This window comes from Strix aluco, chromosome 3 (assembly GCF_031877795.1).
Source record: "Strix aluco isolate bStrAlu1 chromosome 3, bStrAlu1.hap1, whole genome shotgun sequence".
NCBI lineage: Eukaryota > Metazoa > Chordata > Aves > Strigiformes > Strigidae > Strix > Strix aluco.
Genome location: NC_133933.1, coordinates 27,117,209 through 27,140,831, shown reverse-complemented (window position 1 = coordinate 27,140,831; position 23,623 = coordinate 27,117,209). Strand labels below are relative to the sequence as shown.

The following is a 23,623-nucleotide window of genomic DNA, read 5'->3' as shown; positions in this document are numbered from 1 at the left end:
AAGGAAACATGGGCACAGTATGTTCTACTAGGCACAAATAATAAGGGGATTTTCAGGTGTTACGAATTTCTTTCTGTAAAATTAATAATAATAGAAACTATAGAGTGTTTTTGCATGCCTACACATTAGCTTTATTTTTTTTTTTTTCATCCTAAGGAGTCATATTACTTTTCTGTTCACTGCACTGCAGTAACAGAGCAGTACCATTCCTCCAGATTTTGAAGAGAGTGTCATGATCAAGTCCTTGAATAGATTGATGTAAACATTCATATTTAAAATTAGTAAGAATTTTGGACACCCATTTGTGATAGGTCTCCTAGGCAGTAAGATACTTTGTACCAGTAATAATTGACTGCTTCTTCGAGCATCTGTTTCACTGCAACTTGAGATCAAATATTTTGGTCAAGTGATTCTGTCAGGATACACACAGGTGTATACGTCATGGTCAGGAGGAGTAAGGGGGTTACAGAGCTGTTCTATTCTGCTCAGTAAATTTGAGTGGGTTCATTCAAAATATCAGAAGGTTGAGGATGTTCAAGCTCTCTGATGATACATAGCTAACATTAAGTATGTAGTATGTGTGTTCTGTTAAAACTTTGCCTTTAAAGTACAGAGCTCTCTAAACTATTTTTACATCCTAGCTACTCTATACATATATTTCATTTTTTCCCAAATATAATAGATTAAGTCAAACGATATTATCATGGCAGGTCATATTCCATTTTCACCTACACCACTGTAATGTGAAATCAAGTGGCATGCAGTGGTGTAACAAAAGTATTGTCCCACTAATTTCATTTTCACTTCCATATTCTCTATTTGAGCAGGGAGGATGATATATAGTCGGGGAGGTAAAATCAATTTAGGTTATCTCCTTTTATGCTAAGGTTGCCTACTGCCTATGTTGCAGGAATTTTATGATTTGGGGTCTGAACTGCTTAAAATCACTATAACTTCATACTCTTTCTGGGTACTCTAGGCAACTATACTAATTATTGATTTTCTCAGATGTCCTTTCCTTTAGTTAATATTGTAATTTTATGGTTATCTGGTCAAAGGACCACAGAATGCCAGTGAAAATGCAAACAGAATGCAATAGTTTGATAAAGTTCAATAAATGTAGGTCAGTATGAATTTGTAAAATGATGCAGTTCTATGCAGAATTATGAAAATCTGTATATTGCTGAAATCATCACTGGAAGACCTTTCCCAAAGTGCCAGGAACAATATTATATGTGTATTTTTAACCTTTATACAGACAGCAGGAGCACTGTCAACTGAATTTGCATCTCATAGCTGGAACCAACACCACTGCCTACTGCATAATGAAGTATCAGAATAACAATAAGTTACCTTGTCATATGAAAATGTTTTATTTTCAAACTATATAAAGCAAATAATTTTATCATTAACAGATCAATATCTACTTTACAGATCTATTACACAAGATTATTTTTAATTGTGGGCTTTGAGCACATACACTGATAATCCTATGCCTATTTTGAATCACACAAAACATTCCATATCACAAGGAAAACACACTTTGTGTTAACAAAATAATGCATCCTAAACTTGCACTAATAAACATTGATATTCTTCCGATTTGTTGAATAATTTTCAGATCGTGATAAGACACTACATTTGTCAAATTTACACATATTTCCTCTGCAAAGATATTCCATAAAAATGTACGTGGGAGAAACTCTGATTGGACTAAGCCAGGTTTGTACAAGATGCAGTAGACACTGTTAATATGCTGAGATAAGCTTTAAGATAATGAAAAGATGATGTGCTAAAAAAAATTACCTGCTTTTTCACTTATAACAGTTTAATAAGCAGTGCTATTCCAACTATGAGACATGCAACAGACAGATCATTTATAAAAATAAACGAAGATTAATAATGAATCTAAAACATATTTTACATTTACAGAACTCTTTTTCTCTCAAAAAATTTGCTGAAGCTTTAAACATGCAAGCCAAAAAACTTCACACTGAACCATGAAAGGTTCGTCTTGAAGCAAATGTGTCGAGACCACAGAGTAGCATGCATCATAGCTAGTATTCATAATATCATATAGTCCCAAGAAAAAATTGCTTACTATTGCTCAATTGTTGTGTTGCTTCATAGATACTTAAGGTATACATGAACAAAGAGAACGCTGGCAGTAAATATAAGCGTTTAATCAATAAATAATTTCATTTCAATGAATTTTCAATTGACTTTAATGAAATTTGGATTTATTTTCTTTGGGCAGGCATACATGTAGAAGGTCATGAGCATGAAACTTCTCAAGAAACACATTTATGTGTAAGATACCTGGAAGTCTAACTCTATTTGGAAGTCTAAGTTTATGTCTTCAGCATCATTTATGCTTATATGCATTTTTCTGTATGGTGACAGTGAAACCCCCTGCGCAGTGCATAACCTGTTGGTATTAATCTGCTAATGTGCGAAATAGTATATTCATATCAAACTACTTTTAGATTCTTTGCTTTTGTTGCTCCTATTCAAATTCATGAAAGTATAGTAAAAGAGATGAAAATTTCAGGTTCCAATAGCTTTAGAATAAATCTATATTTATGCTAAAACTCTATGCTTTCCAGTCAAGCAGTTTGGACTACTACATACCCCTTATTTTGTACTGCCTCTCAGGAGAGAGTCATCTTGGGAGCTATTATCCCTGAGACAGAATTGTGTGCATGTTCTGTACAACTGTACAGAGCAGTATAATGCATGATAGAAATATTTTATCACAACTGGCAAAATGTGTAGGCTGTAAAAGTACGTTGAAAATTATTTGTAATGTCTTAAAAAAATCTCAAACTTTTAAATGGATTATGGTACAGCATTGATGAAGATGTGTGATAATCAGGAAGGATCTTGATTTGGATGACAGTACTGTCTAAAAAGATCATGAATTACATTGAACTTCAACAAGTATTTTCTTCACTTAATTTCAGCAAATAATGATTATTCATCATTCATTCAAAGTAATCTGGTAAATTCAGATTAACGATAATGGGAGACATTTTGCATGCCATTATCATTACATCTGTAATGCAAATTTATATTTTTATCATTATTTGGGGGTTTTCATCACCAGTTGTGTTCTAAATAACAAACCTTACATATCCACTGTTGGGAAGAAGTACATGAGTATATAAGAACATGAATAAACTGTAATAATACGTTGATCGACATTGCATCACTTGTAGATAGCAGTACTAAAGCTGAATAGAGGACTCCGTAATCAAAAAGGAACAAGAAATAGTATTAAACATATAAAACATGGATCATACACTCTGATATTGAAGGTAAAGTGGCATAAAATAAAAGAACAAAGTTGATACTATATGCATTGTCTATTATTCATTTGTTTATGATTGACTGATATAGAACAAAGAGTTTCCAAGTAAAAATGCTTATGTACCTACATGCAGTGACACTGAAATCTCTACCTTAAGGACAAAGAAAGGTCGCCAATCTCTCCAACTCCTAGTTCTTTGTCAAAAATGGACACAGTTAATGAGGTTTGTTTGGTACAGCACAAATTCTCAGACACAGATAGAGATCCTTTCGATGGAAACAAATTTGTTTGGCTTTACCAGGTTACTTAGCGATTAATAATAGCCTTGAGATGCAGGTCAGAAAGGTCATCGTCCCCGCTTGCCAACACAATCTAAAATGTGCAGCTAGTCCGGCTCTGCAGGCTTTGAGGCCCCGAAACGTTATGCATAAAGTAAAACAGGCTATTTTCCAACTTCTTTTTTCATATTAATAAGCAATTTTCAAGAGAAGGGTGGCAAAATGGGGGCCATGCCACTCTAAGTAATTCATTTATTTTGCAATTTAATCTTATGTTGGAAAAAATTACACTGCTGCAAAAGCATAGCATGGTGATTTTTAAACGTCAGTGTGCTTCATAAGTAACCTTGTATGAAATATTGTATTAGCACCCTTTAACAGTAAACTGCAACAAAAAATATTTCCAGAGATTGAAACAGACCTATACATCTTTTCCGATCTTTAAATGATTTCCTCTTCATTCTATTTTTTCTTTTATATTTGAAATAAAGCATGTTTAATTACTTAATATTTTACTTATTTTAGTTGATAAAAAGTTTAAAGATAGCATGAAACAAATACAAATTCTACATTGCAACTTGTATTTAAGAATGTGATTTCATTATGCTCATATTTATAAAGCAATTATTGCTCTTTCACATATTTTGATGAACTAATTTAACATTATAATAATTAAAATATTAAGAATAAGTCTGAGTCACAATCTTAAAAACACTTTCAGGAGCAATAAGACTTTCCCATGGGATTAGTCATATCAGCAAATTTATTCATATGCATATTTTGACAGGATTTGACCCTTGTCACAGAGTGTCTTATTTGGTACTCATTGAAACAACTGAGACTATTAATGTGGACCTCTCTAAATAATCTGTTTTGTGGGAATATTTGAATTTTACAGATATGTGAATAGTATATTTTTCTTTGCTTTTTATTTTATCATATACACACATGCTTAAAAAAAAATAAAGACTGGAATTTACTCACTTAATTAACTTTTAAACAATCTAAATGCTTGACTGAATAGGCTTGGTGTCTTTGGCACACAGGTTAATTTGAACTAGCCATTTCTTAATAACAAAAATAACAAATGTTAATCAAACTAACCTTTTTTAACTGGGTCAGAAAAATTCCATACACGTGCACGGTGCACAATAGCACAGAATTTCTTTTCTTATAGAACATTAATTCACTCCACTGTTTGCATAATTTATGACAAGCCTGGCTCTATGAGAAAAAGCCATTGAAGAGGAAACCTACGTCCATTTTCTGTTGAAGTTTTCCTCTAAAGGTTCAGTTAAAATCATGAGTTTTCTCCATTTTCGAGAGCTGGTATTAGGTACAGTTCCTTATTTCTTTTACAATGAAGGAATTTTCTACAACCTATTGAATACACAGACCCACCCATTTAGATGACAGTATGTGTTTGCAAACTTCTGTCATGCATGTTCTTGTTTCATGTGGTGGCCTGTACCATTGCTATCTGACCAGAGTAGAAAGTGGCCTGTGCGAGAAGCCTAATGCTATGGAAACTCCTCTTAAGGACATCGCACGCATAAAAGTTTTACATCTGGTTCTTCTCTATGCCTACATTCTCAACCTTACAAAAGGCTCAAGGATCTAGGAGTGAATGTCAGCTCTTATCCTGTGTCTACTATCCTCTCTCATTTCATAATGTCTCCCCTGTTTGCAGATCAGAAGGAGGTGTTACAAGGCACTAGGTGAAACATAAGCGAACAACTTTCATTTTGAAACCATTTGAAGAAAAATCACTAAATTCTAATAACTTCTGCTTAGAGAAATTAAAACTAAAATGACTCTTAAAGATGAAAAAGGACATCTATGAATGCTATTTTATCAATCTATAAAAATATGTATTTTGACATATTCTTCAAAAGAGTAAGCAATATGAACTAATATACTGTTCATAGTTTTTATCATTTTAATTCCATTTCTTCACAGTTATATCCGTGTAGGATCCCGCTGCTGTGGAACTGAATGAACTGTAGTTTTGCATTCCAGTGGTGTCAGTATACTGTTAGTACATAATAGCAGAACACTGTGAAGCGATAAAAGAGTTAAAGTAAAATAAAACATTAGCATGTCTTTTATTGTTGTAATATAATTAGCAGACTTATTTTATTACAGGAGTGAACTCCAAGACTACAAAGAAATGAAGGAAAATGAAGAGAAAAGAAAATACCTAGAAAAGAAAGAAAAGGAAGAGAAATACCAAGCCCGAAAGATGCATTACCTCCTTAGCACTGAGCAGGTTGGTATACCTGTCCCTGACAGCTCATGCAAACCACTTGGGCCCCCAGCCTGACAGAGATAAACTAGCAGGCTGAATGGGACATGACTTGTTGAAAAGATATCACAAAGACACTACTTCGAGTTCAATTTAGTGCTTTTCTATAGGCAAGAGCAGGTACCATGACTATTACGTGACAGCAGCTTCATAGAGGCAGCATCAGCACTGCTGGCAGAAAGAGTCCAAGTCAGCAGTTTGATCTGCCACTGTGATAACACAACATGAAGGGCATAACCTCGCTTTAAAAACTCATTTTGACTGGCCTATTGTTGTGTTGTTGCACTTGTCAAGAACTAACAAGTTATTAAGCTGAGAAGGGATTTCATTTTTTTCCTCCTTTTTTAATTGAGCTAATGTTTGGATTGGTGCTGTGTTCTGCTTGTTTTTAGGATAGATTGTAAATGCAGGTTTTCAGCTAAAGCTTTTCCTAGAACTGCCTGAATCAGCTTATTTAGCATGATTGTTTTCACACAGAAATGTCTCATAAATTTTAGATGTTTACTGATTAATTTGATTTGTATTGATAAAAGTGGTATATTTTTTCAAACTTTCTTATGTAAGGTGCTTTACAGACAGGTAAATATGGCAGTAGATATATCTTGTACAAAATTGATATAGTTTGTGTAAGCTTGCAGGTTTGTCTTTTTTTAGTCCCCTTTTGTGAACTTTTGTAAAAAAAAAGATTTTGTGCCTATAAATGTTTGGTGACTGGTTGTTCTTCATATGAATAAGGAATTAATGTGCAGTCAGAGTATGCTAGCATGAACTAAGTCCTTGCTTTTCATAGGTTGTTAATTACAATCTGTGTGTAAGAACTGTTAATCCTAAAGAACACAGGAAAAATACCATGACACTTAGTGACGGAATATTTAATCTTTCCCTCTGTTTAGGAATCCATTGTGATCTATCAAACAGAAATATAGTTTAATTAACTGGATAGCGGTTATGAAGACTCAATTTGTAAATCGAATTTAAGTAATGTTATTTGCAAAAAAAGTATCATAGTAAAATATTAGTAAAAAATAGCATTAAAAGTTTTCTGAGTGACTTTTAGACAGGGGAACTAGTTAATAACTGCAATTAGCTCACAATAATTGATTTGTCCAGGTGTAGATCTAGAATATTAAGAAATATCTCCAGAGTGTTTTTATGTTGTTTTAAACTGTAGAAAATTGGGAATTCTTGTTTTGAACAGAACAATTTATGTAAAAAAATGCATAAACATTAATATGTTTACCTGAAGTACAGAAAATATCTGATTAGAGACATTGAGTGACCTGTGGTCTAAAAAGATTTTAGTAATTTTAGTTCACTTCTGACGATATTGGCTTAGCAAGCTGTAGCACATCTTTAAGGAATGGCAAGTAGTGCCTTATTTCATCTGTCCCCATGGAGGACTGCTGGTAGAGGGCAGCAGTAACTATTACGTTCTGATGAATTTGGGTTTCTAATTTTACAGAATTAAAATTTAGCTAGCAGTGTTTTGCAGAACAAAAATATGCTTGGTTTTGCTTGCTGAGATGATTTGTGAATACAGAGACTCAGAGCCCACAAAATTTTTCCTTTATCACAGAACTGTTCTCCAATACCATCTTCCTTTGCATATAATATTTTGAAACATGAATGAGTGTAAATCAATGCAACACCTACAGATAACCTGAAAATCAGCAAAGGTATATATGAAGTAAACTACTTGCAATCAAAGTCTGTATTCCACAATTGCACAGTTATAGAATTTGATATCTTGCTAAGTTACAGGGCAAAATATTTCAGTGCAGATTGTACTGGTTTGATGCTCTGTGTCTGACATTTTACTCTCTGTACGCCTGCTCTACTGATGTGACTGCAGCTGTGTCATGCTATCTTCAAAGAATAGTTAATTGGATTACCAAGAAGGCCCATGCATGTCTCAGTAGAAAAAGGCAGCAAAAGTCAACCTTTTAAGTGAGTTAAGGAAAAAGTATCATTTGTAAACAGGGAGCATAGCAAATGAAAATAGGAGGTTGATGAGCTGGATTTATTGTGGAGTCATGTATTAACTAAAGCCCAGTAAGCTGTAGAGATGATCTGCTGAAGTTTGCTACAATCTCCTCATGCCATCTCATGCATCAAGGCTGCAGATGTTCAGGCAGATTATATGGACAACATTGCAAAATCTTTATTTGCAATACTTGTTTCAAGCATATCCTATAAGTTTGAATCTTTTTGTTTTACTACAGGCAAAAAGGGTGAGAAAAGGGTGTTTACTTATTGACAGAATGGAATTAAGGCATTGTTGCTCCTCAATTTTAGTAAAGAAAGGCATTTGAAGTTCCATTCTCCACTCCATAGAAGCTGAAGCGCAGAAACCCATCTCAGAAGTGTGTTATGGGTTAAACAGAGAGATGATCAAACGTTGTAGCATTGCACAAGATAGCAGATGATACCGTGATCCTTTCTGGCCTTAAAGTCTATGAATCCTTTATTAACTGCAGTATTTGCTCTTCTTATTCCACAGATTATATATATATATATATATATAAGGTTGTGCCCATTCCTAGTAGCTAGCATTGTTTCACATTTCAAAAAGTAAAACTTAAGAATGCTAGTGTCATGAATGTACAGGGGTGTCCAGTATGTATATAATAGCATGACCTATGATGAAGTTAACATGTTTTTTCATGAATTAACTTGCTATTCAAGCATTTATTTCTTCCATAAACTGTTACCTTTATAAAGAAAAAAAAAAGAAGAAGAAATGGATATCAAACTCTAAATTAGTATGGATTATTTGTTCTTGCTGGTACCAGGGCTATACATAGTCTTATAGAGACAGATGTGAGCTTGCTTTGATTACTTTCCAAGCCAATCTGGAGCTATAACATGGGGCTGAACCCAAACTAATTAGCCCTGTTGAGAGCCACATTGTACTAGCTCAAGTATTAATGCAGTTACACAGTTCCTGGTCAGCTCAAAATATGGGCAGAATAAGTGCGTGCATGCTTTAAACTCTGGAACAAGGAGTTTGATCTGCCTACAAAATACTATATAGGCATACCTACATTTAAGTTATTTTGTCTGCATTCCCCACCTTTTGGGGGGGGGGGGGTGTGTATCGAGTACCATTGCTATGAAACTGACATTCAGGGAGATCATTGGATAATAAAAAATATATCATATTATACTATACTTTACAATTTTACTAATTTTTTACGAACAGTTGACTGAGTGTATTGTGCCATAGAAACTTACCCAAATATGACTATCCCATTGCTATTTGTAGAAATACATTGCATTTTTACAAATATTTTAATCCATGTAAGAACTAAGCAGTTCATTTAAATAAAAGAATGTTAATATTTAGGCAAAGATGTTTAAAGAAAAGAAAGTTAAACAAGTTAGGATAATTGCGTAATCAATAATTACTAACAGTAGTAATGTTAATTTGCTATTATTAATAATTTATAATTAAATTATCATTTATTATAATTTAATAATAATTCTTAATATTAATAATTCTTTCTGTGAAAGTACAATGTTATGCATCCTGCCAACTTCAAAACAGTTTTTTACTTTACTAAAAACCCACTACATATTTTCTTCTGTAGTACCAGTAATATCCATGCAGCGCAAATATAACACTATTTGTACATGTAAGAGTGGGCTTGAAAAAAGAAAGTAAATTTTTATTTGATTTAAATTAAGTTAGTTGCCAAATAATGTCTGGAGAAATAAATCATGAGCTCTAAAACTTGTGGTTATGAAATACTGTTTTGAATCAACTTGATGTATATGACAGTAGTATCAATAACTAGTGAAGTAACATCTTAGACACATGAGCTTTGTTTGTTTGAAGGAAATTTCTCCTACATGGTTCCCATAATTATGAAAAAAACCCCAACAGTCAAGTCCATGTCCTTCTTATCATGTGATAAGTTATGTTGTCTCCACCTACTGGTTGCTTGTTGCAAGATATTCCTAGTGTAAAATACAGCAAGAAATAAATCTGTGAGGTGGCAACTGTGGCTCTTCCAAACTAAATTCCATTTTAAAAATAAGATTCTCTATATTTCAGATTTTAAAATTATGTATATATATAAAACAATGTTTTCCTTATCTGTTTTTACCTTAACAGTCTGATAAATTCTGACTTCATGATGAACATGATAAAAATTGCAGTACATATCTGACAAACTATTGCCTTTGTTAAAAATATTTCCTGTCATTTCTTACTGGTAACAATAGAAATAACAGTGCAGATGTATTTTTTCATTGTTTTTATCTGTTTTATCATGAACTGTATTGTAATTTCTTATTGAGACATGAAACTTATAGTAAGTTTTTCTTATTAGTCCATAATCTATATGCTATTTCTGCTACAGTGATAATGATCCTTTTTTTTAGTTGTCATTAATAAATAAACTACTTATTAAACGTGATTTTCTATTCTAAACATGTTTACCTGTGTAGATTATCCTTTTATATCCCTGTAGTTCCCCTTTCTGTATTAACAAAATTCACTGTAATTGAATAGATTCTTACATCTGCTCTTTGTCATATTTGCAAGGCTGACATTTGTAGTAAGGGGCATCCTTTGCAAAGTGCTGACAAGCAGCCTTTAAAGTTAATGAAAGACAGAATCACTGAATGCATTGACAGCACTTTGTAGAAGTAGGTATGAAGAGCCCACATTTGTTGGAACGTGCTTACGTGATTCCTGTCGTTAGGTATTTCCAACCTTCCAAGAAGTTTTGCAGTTGGTCTTTGTCTTACAATGATGATTAGAATTAGGTATAGACTAAATCCAAAGATCCAGTATCAAGATAGGATGCAGACCTGTATTGTTTAGGTATCTGCTGACAGAGCAACCAGCAATGCTGAGGTGAGTCTGTGAGTGGGAGCAAATGCACCAGCTGCTGCTAGCACTACTGTTGCTAACCAGGCAGAGGACCTTCAAGTCCACAGTGTGGTGGGGAACAGAAGTCAGGGGTAACTGAAAGGAGCCAGAGCGGGAGAAGTGGTGGAAGGAGCAGAGTAGTGAGTGTCTTGTAAAGTCATTGAGATCAGGAAAAGATTCCTATGGAAACAGTCTTCAGAGCGCCACAGCTGAAAAAGCATTTTGCTATTACAGATTCTTCTGTCACTGAGAAAAGAATTGGAGAATCAGCAGAACAACAGATCTTTTCCCTTTACTCTCTATATAGCAAAAAGTACTGGGTGAGGTAAAGGAGAATTTAAATTATTTTTTCCAACTTACTTCTGTTTCTAAACAGATAAACCACATTTACATTTTTTCAGAGAAAATGAATGTACAAGTAGTCCAGAAAGCCAAAGTTCTTTGTGATACAATGTCTACAAAAGCTTGAGAGCTTTGTCACACAATTACAAAGTGTATTTTGGCATTATTGAGAACATGATGTTATGCATGCATCACTTAAGTTTATTGTTGCTCTGATTGGTGGACTCAGTCCCATCCTCATTTCCAAACCTGGACTTCCTGCTCTGTGATAAATCATGCTGAGATTAGATGAGCTAATACCGGTCCTCCGTTCTGTGGGATCTTCTGTTCTATCTGAATGCTTTAACTATTGAGACCTTGAGATAAATTAATCATGCAATTGTATGTGTATGCATGCTCTTGATTTTTGTACAGAATCTTGTTTCTGTTGGGCTCTGATCAGATAGAAGATGTGACTGAGTCAGACTGAAGGCTCCTCTGTCCCAGCATCCCATCTTTAACAGTGGCCAACAGCATGTGCCTAGCGAAGAGGAATAAAATGGGGCAATGGGACAATATAATAACATGCCAAGAATACTCTCCCAGTTTCCAGCAATTGGTAGTGAAGGACTTGTAGTTTTTTGTTGTAGAGCTTTCCATTTTTGGATTATTAAGGTGTTCACTTTTTGCCTCTGTATTCCTCCAATTCCTGCCTCTCTTAATACTCAGAGAAGGAATAACTTAAATAGAGAGAGTGTGATAAGAGATCTAGGCCCACAATACTAGCTCTCAAATTGTGCTTCCTTGGAAGACCAAGTTCTCTCATTTTCCTTTCAGTATTGTTTTACAGCATGCTCATTTCACAGCATATACTATCTCTGGTATTCTGTCACAGGAGAATATGCAACTGCAAAGTGCCTTATTCTTTCTCCACAATTTGGTGAGGTTCTGTGGATTGCCTCTTCCACTCCAAGCAGCAGTAAATTCTCACTTTTCAGCTCTCTTTAGCAGGGTAACAATTTCTCCTGATATCCTTTGGCAGTTTGTTAACAGATGCTGCTCATAAGCTCGTATGTAAATTAGAGCTGCAAGAGAAGAACAAAGCCCATGTGTAATAATAGGCCCTTTTTGTTGTAAAAGTTACAAAAATCTATGACATTTCTTTTAGTAACTGCCAGTAACAAGACATTAGTTATCTTTTTGGATTGCAATAGTTCCTTCAGTTTTCAGTGCTGGCCCGAGTGTGTCACTATCTGTTCAGTCAAGGCTAATATGTTTAGACATGTGGCTGGTATTTGTCCATATTTATTCCCACTGAACTAATACATTGGAAGGGATTACTTGTAGGGATAGAATAGCTGGTGTTATAAACTGAGGAAGTATTTTTAATGGAACTAGTCTTGACTGAGATAAGCGTTTTCAGGGAGACATAAACGTCAGACAGTAGCTCTTTAATAGTTTAGTACTATAAAAAACAATTTTTAAAAAAAACACCTTAAGAATAATGTTCTGTGAGGAATAAGGAGATGTTAGCACCAAGTGAGTTAACGGTGAAAAGTTCTAATTTCAGCAACGAGAAGTGAGTTTTTCCATTCTTACTCTCTCTGTGTAACACCCATACTCCATAAGCAGTTCCACTTTAGGGTAATGGGAGTCATTTAGCAAACTTCTGTGGACTCTGGATTAGGGCTTTTGTGTATAAAGGTAGCAAAAACATGCCCCAAGGTTACTTTTCAGCTGTTATTTTTCAGACCAGTTTCATTTTGATTTTCTGTAGTTATTGTAGAACTCAAAATGGTCATTTTTATCAGTTGTTATCAGTCATTATTTTATGTTTGTCAGTTCATAGAGTAAAATATTTAAAACTCAAATTCTATTCAATGCTAAGATGTATTTTTACTACATTTTTCCTGTCAACAGAGATGGCAATTCATAAATATTACACTGGCTCTGTGTGTCCCCTTTTTACACTATTGGAAATAAGGAGTTAATTCTATTGAAGTTACTTCACTTACATCAGGTGTAAATGTTCTAAGTGAGGAGGAAAAAAAAAGCCACAAAATCCTTCCTGGAGCAGGCTAATGAATATTCAGAAGACACAACTGATTAATATGCTTCTAACCTAATGTGCTGTCCTGTAAGAACTTGAAAAACAATTGGTCTAAAATGACACTGTTTGACACCCGCTCTGTCTCTGGACACCTGGCAGTTTTATTCTTATAAAGGTGAGGACTCAGTGGATAAAGCTCTGGCCTTTGATCTTCAGATCTACAGTTTAAGAGACAAGGCTGCAAGTTTGGTCATTTGAGCTTGGTCCCGAGTGAACAGTCCACATCACAAAATGATTATACATAATTTGTTACCATTGGCAGTGTCTGTTCAGGAAAGGCCAAGGACTGAGCTAGCATGAAGAATGAATTAGCTCTTACCTTTTACATTTTATTTCCTCCCTCTTTACTGTTGTAATTTTATTATCCTGTCTCTAAAACATTCAGGGGATGAAATTATCATTCATTATAAGTGCTAATACTTCCCGAAGATGAACTAAAATGGTTAATTTTTTTTTAATGTAGGTACCCCAATCACTGAACATCCCCACCTATCCGTGGGTGTTTAATATCCACTCATCACTTCTCTGCCAAGAAGTCAGATATTTCTGAGTACTTTCCAAAGCTTGTATCATAAAAAATCCTATTTAAATTAAAGAGGAGAGAGTGAGCTTTCCTAGCTCCCAGGCAGGCTTGCAGCTACATTTAAATAGCATAAGTATATAAAGCACTTCATGCTACAGTGTTCTGTTTTTATAAAATACCATTTCCAAAGGATTCTCAATTTACATTAAATCCTTCTTACAGTACTTGTGATAGGTGTGTTTGATCAGCAAGCCTTCTTCATGTATTCACTTCCACATTGGAAGCCAGATATATCAGTCTATTCACAGGTATTCGCTATAGGAAAATCATTCAACTCTTGTGCCTCATGGGGCACTATACACACAATCTCAGTTCACTTGGAAGGAATCTCAGTTAATGTTGCTTAATGTCTCTGTCAAAAGGAAGGACAAAGTAAGGTAACTGAAAGCAGCCAGTAACTGAGCTGTTTGTGATTCTGGAAGACATTGTGCATGAGCAAAGAAAAATGTTTATGACTAGAAAGTTTGTTCCACTAGGTCTGAATTCCAAAAATGACCTTTAAGTGATTTTCCCACACACTCAAAAACCTTTAGTTCTCTTAGAATTTGAGTCCAGCTCTTGCCCTTTGGGATTACCCATCCTGGGAACACTCAGGACTGTAATTCTGCTACTCAACACAATATCATGGGGAGATAAAAAGAAGGCAGGTGCTGGAAACTAACATATACCTCCAGAATCCATTTGGTGTACACTCTGGCAAAACCATTTAGTGATAAAGTTTATAACTTCTGTAGATTTTCCAGTTTTGCTCATATCCTTTTCAATCAGCCTTTCTTTTTCTCTGAGAAGGGGTGGCTGTCTTCCTAGAGAGGGCAAGTACAATCAAAGCCAAAACTAAGATGGCAAGTGTGGTGATCTTCATGTCCAGAAAAGGGTAGCTGTAGGTTAGGGAGCAATGGGAAAAGGATGGAGGAGTGCTATCTGCTGACACCATAACCTGCCTCCTATAAGAAATAGATGGCTATGCACCATTTCAGATGTATTTCTCCCCAGTGTCAGTGAACAGTACTTCCTTCCCATTCACTTCTCATAAGTCTCATTCTAGCAGAAATGGTAAGTGAAAGTGCTTCCAACAGAAATCAATAATTTCTCCCTTTGCCACACTTCCCAGAAAGCAAGAAATTCTCATCCTATTTTTTAAAGATAGTGAGTGAATGAACTTAAAAATAGAAAAAAAAATAATAATTCTAAGCATGTTCTGTGACAGTACTGCAAACTCTTTTTCCTAAAGGCTTATTATAAAATAATTTCATTTTGTTTGATAACTGGATAACTGTGCAAAGAAATGAGAAAGAGTTTACACTGAAAAATCATCTGTCATTAGAAAGAGCTTAACACACAATAGGATGTAAAGTTTGAGTGCTGTTTTGTGTTTGTTCCTATGCATGCTCATTTTTTAAAGGCATATCCATGTAGACATGGCAATATTTCTCAGAGCTTCTTCTAAATAGCTTGTTACTAGCCATGTCACTCATACTAAGCATATGTTATTATAGCTTAGTGGCATCTGTATCTACCATGTATTACAACATTTAGCATCTCTGCATCTAGCATCAGTCATTTAAAAATCCACTAGCTAGAAGGTCCCTGTGCTTAAACTGTCTTTTTCAGCATCTGAATTGCATAACATCTATCTGTGTGGATTTTTTCTAGACAACAAACTTCTTGCTCAACTCCTGTGGGTAGGATTAATGGCAGAGTTTAAAGGACAAGCTGTGTGATCTATCAAAAGTGTACATGCTGAGATCTTAGAAAAACATGACCACATTTTGTGTATTACTGTCAATTGGGGTGGCAAAAGGGTTGGATTACTGCAGGGTCAGAAAACTGATAACAGTGAGTTATATATTGAATGCTGTCTTTGTGTATGATGTGGGACACACACTTAAGAAAGAATCTATATTGCAAGGAAATTACAATGTATTGCAAATATCAACTAAATAGCTCACACACAGAGCCACATTCACACACACTTGCACAGAGTGGAACTCCACTGACATTCCTGAAATTGTTACTGGCATAAATTTGGTTGATGTGTAGTAGTCCATCTGGTGTTTACACAAGTTTGATGTGATGTATGGCCTTGCTCAGGTAATTTTTGAAACTATTATATCAGAAGAAGTACATGCTAAATAAGAGATAAGTGCATAAGAAGAGGAAGGTTAAGAATGGCATGGGAGAAGTCATGAAGATAAAATACCGTACATTTCTCAACAGCAAACCTTCCTGTTGATTAAGAAGTGCCACTGATGGTATCCTTGCTTTAATGAGACTTCAAGATGAGTGATGTACACACCAATTCTTTTGTTTTTCAGCTCTTAGGCAAGTGAATAGTATAATGGTCAAGTCCTTTCATTAACTCGCACAGTTTATTCACTATTCAATGCTTTTGTTTAGTATCTAATATATGCTGTTAATTTAGGAATTGTATCTGTCCTGCAATGGCCAGGATGAAAACTGTATATCTTCCCCCATTTATTGTTTTATTTACTTCCAGTTTTTCTGTTTCAACAATCTTTTAATAAAATCTTCATCTTTTCATTTTTTCTTGTTACGTCACTCTTTTCTAGTTATTTCTGACTACCTTTATGAATCTGACTGACATGATTCTATTCCTTCTTCTTTATTCTTTCCTGTATACAGTACTATGACCGTTCATTAAACCTTCACCTCATTGTTTATTGATCTCATTGGGGACTGCTTTGTTAAACACACTGCCACTTTTCCAGTTTTTGGTCATTGTCTAATCCTATAGGTTTACTACAGCAAATTGTTTAATAAATCTGTCAGAATATATGTCTGTGAGGGAAGATTCACATGTGAGCACAACACAACAGATGCAAGAAACAATGAAAAGTGATAAAATGTTACATTGTTTAGTTGCACATAGGTGTTTTTGGAGAAGTGAATGAATTCTCTATTTAGCAGTTATTTCGTTAACAAGGGAAATTTCCATATGATTTCCATCTCTATCTGTTAAGAAGAGCTGCTTCTGTCTTCTGATACATTGTTGTAGGTAAAGATACTAAATGGATCCAAGGATTTTTCTCAATCCAGTGAGAAAAGGAGTGAATTTTGAGTTGAGGTTTTTTTTACAAAGCTAATCTTTTCCATTATGACAATGGCAGTATATGGAATTTTAATTTCAAAGTTGTAAATAATATCACACGTTTAAATAAGTGTTTTAAGGCTCTGAAAACTTCTCACAAGCATAAATAATTTTGGCTTCAAAATAACCCTGTGAAGTAAGGAAATACTGCCTGTGTGTTCACATGCAGTTACTGAGACATGGAAGAACAAAATCACCTTCAGAGATTATTCTTCAGGCTAAGCTCTTTAATTCCCATTTATACAGGGTGGTCATAGAAGCAGATTGGTTTACAGAGATTCCTAGAATTTGTATATGATCCCATCCTCACCCCAGAACTTCTTAAAGAAAAAATGGTAACAGTAATGGAATTTCCCAACGCAATTTTTAAAATAAAGTCATTAAGCAAGTTAAAAGATATTTTTCTGCTTGTTTTGGAATCAGTTAGAAGTCAAATGAGAATTCCGTAAGAGAACTTTGAATGCTATGTCTCTGGTTAGTGTCTTCATCATAAGAAGTATTGTTTCCCATGCCATCACTTGCTCATTCAAGTTATTATCCCTGATCTAGTCAAGTCATCAAGAGCTTGTGTAAGAATTAGATTTGACAGAGTAAGCCTCAGTCAGAGAGAGAATCAATGAAAGGTGGATACATTTTTGGGATGTCTCTGCATTTCCTGGACTGCTGTGTTTTGGATATTTTGCCAAAATGATCCATGCATTATACTAAGAGTTTGTTTCTCTTTTGTCTTGTTGCCTAAATACCCAAGCGGTTGGTACCTGTTTGGAGACTCAATTACAGTTTTGTTTCCTGCAATTGAACTTAGTGCCTGTGCAGGTTTAGAGGTTGATTTTATGGTCTGTGGCCAGGATACCGGACTTGAATGTTTCCTTAACACCTCATTGTATAGTCCATAAAATTGAAGCCTGGTTTACTTATAAAAGCGCATTTAAAATGTGATTGCACTATTATTTTGATATCAAGCAAACATTTCACAGATGAAAAGGACTTTATAATCTGAAGGCAGAATAACAATAATTAATGCTTCTATTATTATGTCTAAACAGAATATATATTAAGCAGAAGACAGGTAATTAATCCCACTTGAAAGAATATATGCTACTCATCACTCATTTATGAATTCTTCAGTCTCTGCGTAAAAGCAGTGTCTCAAACAAAGCTAAAATACCTTAGGTACAATAACAGGCTAGGTCCTCCAATTCTTATTTAGATGAAATTCCCAAGAGTATATTATAAAGATTACAGGATCAGGTCTAAGGAGTAGCATTAGCTCAATGAGAACTGAACTTATGTTTATAAAACTGGGTGACATTTTTCCTATTGTATCCATGGTAAGGAAATTTTATCTCCCATTGGAATGTTGAACCACACTACATTATTTTTCCAATATCCAAATAAAGTTTACACTATATTTCTTAATTTTTAATATAAAAATGTGTTCTTAGTAGTTAAAAAATCACAGATGATTCCTAGTAGAATACATTCTAATATGGTTTAAATATTTTGATGTTTCAAATTTGAGTTAATGGACACAGTTTTATTATACTTGTTGCTAGAACAGCATTTACAGAATTTTTATAGATGGCTTCTTCCCCAATAAATTTCATAGTAAAAATATTATCCTTTTATTTTCACTAATATGGAATATTTTGACAGCCTATTGTAAGGTAGTTATTTGAAAGTTTTAAATACCTTTTCTTTTACAGACATGGTTGCAGCATCATATAAACATGTTTTTTCCTTGTGAATCATTAATGTTTTAAGGTATTTCTTTTACCTCCTAGAGAAACTATATCCGGGGATTAACAAGATTGTTCACTGGAATTCATGTGGAAGCATAACTGCAGTAGCTGAGAAATGATCATGTTTCCTTTTAGTTCTCAGCAAGAGTAATTGAATGTTGAATATCTTACTAAACGCTGGACTGTGACAGTGTGTTAACACTCCGACTATCTCCTAACAGCAGGGCAATTATTTGCTGAGTGGGATTTTTATAAATCCCCTGGCAGTAGTATGTCCTGATAATTATGATGAAGTGCACTGGTCAGTGTTGATTCAGCAATCCCATCTCTAGCAAATATTTCATTCACAGCTCTCCTTCATGCTTTTACTTTTATGGCTTTTAAAGATATCTTACCTCTCCTATCAGCTTGCTTAGTTTCTTACAAATTACAATGGAGCAAAAAAGGATTTTCAGGTCCCTATTTTGTTGAAGTCTTTTCCTTCTTGTTTAGCTCCTCATTAAAAGACCAGAAAGAGAAAGTAGGACTTTATTTAGGTTCTTATTGTGACAATCACTTGCAAAACCTTCCTCCCTCAAAGCTATTTTTTTCAAGATTAAATGACATTAAATGAAACAATTATATTCATGATATATGTTGATTATTTCAGACTTTCAGAGTTGATATGGAAAAGTAATTAAAAAAGAGCATACCTTTGTTATTGTTTAGTTAAATTACAGTAAAAAATATTCTAAATATATAAAGATACACTTTCTATTGACTTCATGCTTACATTTTATCTTCAGCTCAAATTCATCGATTTTTAATTTTGCGTGTGAGTAATTATTTGCAGTGCAGTAGCTACACTTTATATATTAGGGCATATTTTGTTTGGAATTTTATATGTAGACTTTAAAAGCTCAGTCAAGAAATAAGAATAAGATAATTCATTCATAAATAAAAATTGCAGCATCTAAAAGTGTTCACGTTTTATTATGCCACTTGGAATCACCAATCTTTTCTGAGGAACTATCCAGCATAATCAGCACAGCCTTTTCTTTCCATTTCTACTTGCACCTTTTTCTTTCCTTTCTTCCTTCCTTCATAGTTTAGCTTTCAGGGCAAGCTCCTTAATAATTTCTTTGTTGTATTCTGGGAAAAAACAGTTAAGTCTTTCTCACTGTGTAGAAATGTTAAACAAGAAAAGACAAAATGCATATTCTGCAGCATAGACTAAATATAGGATTAGAGGTGGAAGCAATACAGAATTAAAAAAACCCCAACAAATATATTCTTTGCTAAAGTTCATTAAATTAATATTTGTTTTCTTATGATTTTTTTTCTTTTTTTATATGCCACCATTAATTATAAAGATAAGAAAATGATTGGGAGGAAACTAAATGATAGAGTGTTAGAAATGCAAAATGATTCAAAATATTAATGTAATGCTAGGGATGACTGGGTAACAAATGGTACATTTGCCAGTATGCTTGACCTGACACAATTAATATTCCAGGTCATGCTTGGGTTTCCATGATGGAAGGTCTGAGGCAGAGAATTCTAGGGGAAAAATATATCCATTGTATAACTCATTTCTCTCTCTTTTTTTTTTTTTTTTTTTTTATTTTCCCTGACGAGTCAAAACCATAGTCTTAAGAAAAATATCTGTACTTTCACACCTCATTTGCCATATTCACCACTGGGCCACCATTCACCAGAAGGGCCTGATGCAAGGAGGTCAGTAAGAAGCTATTAGCAGAGTCCTCTCCTGAGATTTCTTTGGTGTTATTGAGGTGGAAGTTAGCATGACAGTACTGCAAATAACTCAGTTGTAGTTTTTTTAACAGTTAGCACAGATTTCCCCATAGTGTTTGTCACTTTAGAAAATTGTTCCTGGAAATCCCTAGCGCTTAGGGATATGGTGTATTTGGGAACTGTCAATGTCAGGTTAATGGTTGAACTAGATGATCTTCAAGGTCTTTTCCAACCTAGATGATTCTGTGATTCTGTGAAATGAAGTCCCAAAAAGCTGGCTTTGACAGAGCCCCTTAGTTGTGAAGAACATGGGTACAGAAAAATGTGTCATTCTCCCTGCAGACGAGGTACTTTTTGTAACCTATCATAATATTTTGGAGGGTTACATATTTTCTTACAAACTAAAGGTGGGGATAATATTGGAATCAAAGTGTGAGGTAATATCTCAAGACAGATACTCTTCTACCACTGAAAAAGCAGTATTAAATAGTGGTTTTGTAGTTGAGAGAATATTGTATAAAATAGGGAAAAGATGAAGTAACGCTTTTAACGCATTGTACTGGTCTCAAGAAGATATGCAAATTTATTAAGTACCAAAGGCTTTGATCCTCTAGATTCTTAGATTTCTGCAGACTGCCAGCTCCCTGCAGAGGGTAGAGTGAATAGGGCATTCATCAGTGCATAGCACATGTGCAAGAAATTACAAAAATAAGACTCTTGATTTGCAGAGATATTTAAAAATGAATGGAAGCAATTTTGCCAGAGATTGGTCTGAACTGGAAAGTAGAATCAAACTCATCCCCTTGTCTCTTCTACCAAACTTTGCCAATTTTAAATCTAGGCCTAAAAGCTTAGCACATACCTTGGGAAATTTAGAGTAAATTAGTATTAATTTTATCTGTCTGGATACTAACTCTGCTGATTGCTCTGCTATCTGTCTGGTTGAATACTTGAACATATATAATTAAAATGTAAAGTAATTAACAAGGATTTCTTGAAAAAATATTATTTAAAAATGCACTTCATAATCAATTTTGACCCAGATTTTACAAAGAGCTTCAACTGCAGAAGAGTCAACAACTTTTAAAGTGTCCAACTGGCCTCACTAAAACTCCAAATCCATTTTCATAGTCAGTACATTATCTGTGTATGTTTAACCTAATAGTCTGTAAAAAATACCAAACAAAAGATGGCTTTTTGTTAAGACACTTTTCAGCAATAATTCAAAAGACACTGAACCAATGGATTCCCACACATATTATGGGTAATTTTGATTTAAATAAAAGTGCTAAAAGCCAATCCTATTTGTGCACCTTGAGATATTCAGTAGCATTTCATGGTGTTTGAACCCTTTATGAACTATAGCTTTTTCTACTGCCAAACATTTAAACAAAGAAATGTCAAGTAGAATATACATAGTATCTCAATATAGATTGCAAAATGCAGTTTCAGAAAGTCATTATACTCATGGAGACATTTATACTTGCTCTATGTCTAACAGAAGCAATGCCATTTCTAGAGCCCAGACAGAAACTTTAAAGTTATTCTTGCCTGTAATTCATCAGAGGAAAAATCTTTAAATTACTTAAGATGTTGCATTTTTCCACTTTGGGGAAACAAAAACCAAAATCCAAACCTGTGCTATGTAGATTTAAATAATCTAATTAAAAAAAAAAAAAAATTCCTACCCAACTTGCTTTTCAGCTTTTTTATTTATTTATTTTCTTTTTTCAAGAAAAGGCTTAAAAAGGGTGTAAATTTGGGGCAGATAAAGCCATGATCAGGATTTGCTACTGATGAACAAATCCATGCCTGCCAACTTCAGAGAGTCATTATTATTCTGTAGTGGTTTATTCCAGATCATCCTGATTCTCAGTGATGCACATGGAGAAGTTTTTCTTCTGGAAAATGTTTACATTTTCAGTGACATCATAGTTTTCTGTAAAATATGTGTTTCACAGACTTGCTGCGAGAGAGCAGTATCTCTCCCACTAGCTGGGGACCTCTGCGGATTCATGGCATGGCTAGAACGCAGTCTCCACATTGGGTAGGATACAACATCTGAATATAGATGACACAGGAATGGGTGGAAAGATTAAGTAACAATACAATAAACAGTTCAGTGAAATGTGAGAAAAAGCTAGTTACAGACAATCACTTTTCTATTTTACTGTCATCAACAATGAAGACAAAAATTCGTTGATCAGAATGTAGGCAGATCTGATGGCCATGGTAAGACTAATGAGTGAAGAGCCATAATGACCATGGCATAGAGATTGTTTGTGTATCTCCAGCATGGAATCTAAGTTGTATGGAAGCCCTTGACTGTGACATTTTATATTTGAGAGAACTTGTGTAACAAGTATATAGTGTAAATGCATTCAATAATTGTGGAACAGTGCAATAAAGCCTGAGACAACATATGGAACTTGTGTTTATGCAGCACTTACAGGTCACCCAGTGTTCGCAAGAAAAAATGTAATGGGCCGATAAGAAAATTGCAATAGGACAGTGTATGGAATACCACAAAAATAATAACAACATTAGGAGAATCTGTAACTTGATGAGATGTTTATGTGAGTAAGAGTCAGACTAGCAGAACCAAACTTTTAATATGCAGCTGGATTTTACAGATCATACAGATGGACCTGCACTTTCACATTCACTCCAGTGATTCTGCTTGCCTGCTGTCTGAAGCATGGATCCCTGCCATTTTAGTCCGACATCCTGAAGAGCTGAAGAAACAACCAGTGGTTGTTTGGCATACATATGTTTATACCACTTATCTCTATTCATGTCCTCTTTCCCATTACACATTTAGACTGATAGTGTAGTGGAATAGTTTATAGGGTTTACACTAAGAGGGGAACGCATAGCAGAGGGCCAAAATAAATTGTCATTAGGGACAGATCACTTACAGAGTTGGAGAATATGTTCCATAAAATTTTTAATAGCCCAACAATATTTTGAATAAGCTACCATATCTGAATATTTTTGTCCATTAAACAGTAACTTTTATATGGGCCTTACTTAACTGTTTTGACACAAGAAATAGGAACTTCCCAGTAGGGTATGTTAATGAAAAATGCATTAGAGCTAATTGGGGAGTGTTCAGTCTTCTCAGCCCCAAGAGATTAATACTTTATGAGGAGGCTGATGCTCTACTTAGTTTTCTCATGGGTCCTCAGTAGTGTTCCAAAGGAGAAATGCAAGCTTGTAAAAATTTACTCTTTTCCTTACCTTTCCCTGCAT

General features: G+C 34.5%; 1 protein-coding gene across 1 annotated transcript in view; it reads left to right on the top strand.

Moving 5' to 3' along the window:
• Nucleotides 1-23,623, top strand: part of SPATA17 (spermatogenesis associated 17) — a 92,474-nt gene that overhangs the window by 30,831 nt on the left and 38,020 nt on the right. The window contains exon 6 of the mRNA XM_074820631.1: nucleotides 5,734-5,857. Within this exon, the coding sequence (XP_074676732.1) occupies nucleotides 5,734-5,857 (124 nt within the window). The remainder of the gene's footprint in view (nucleotides 1-5,733; nucleotides 5,858-23,623) is intronic.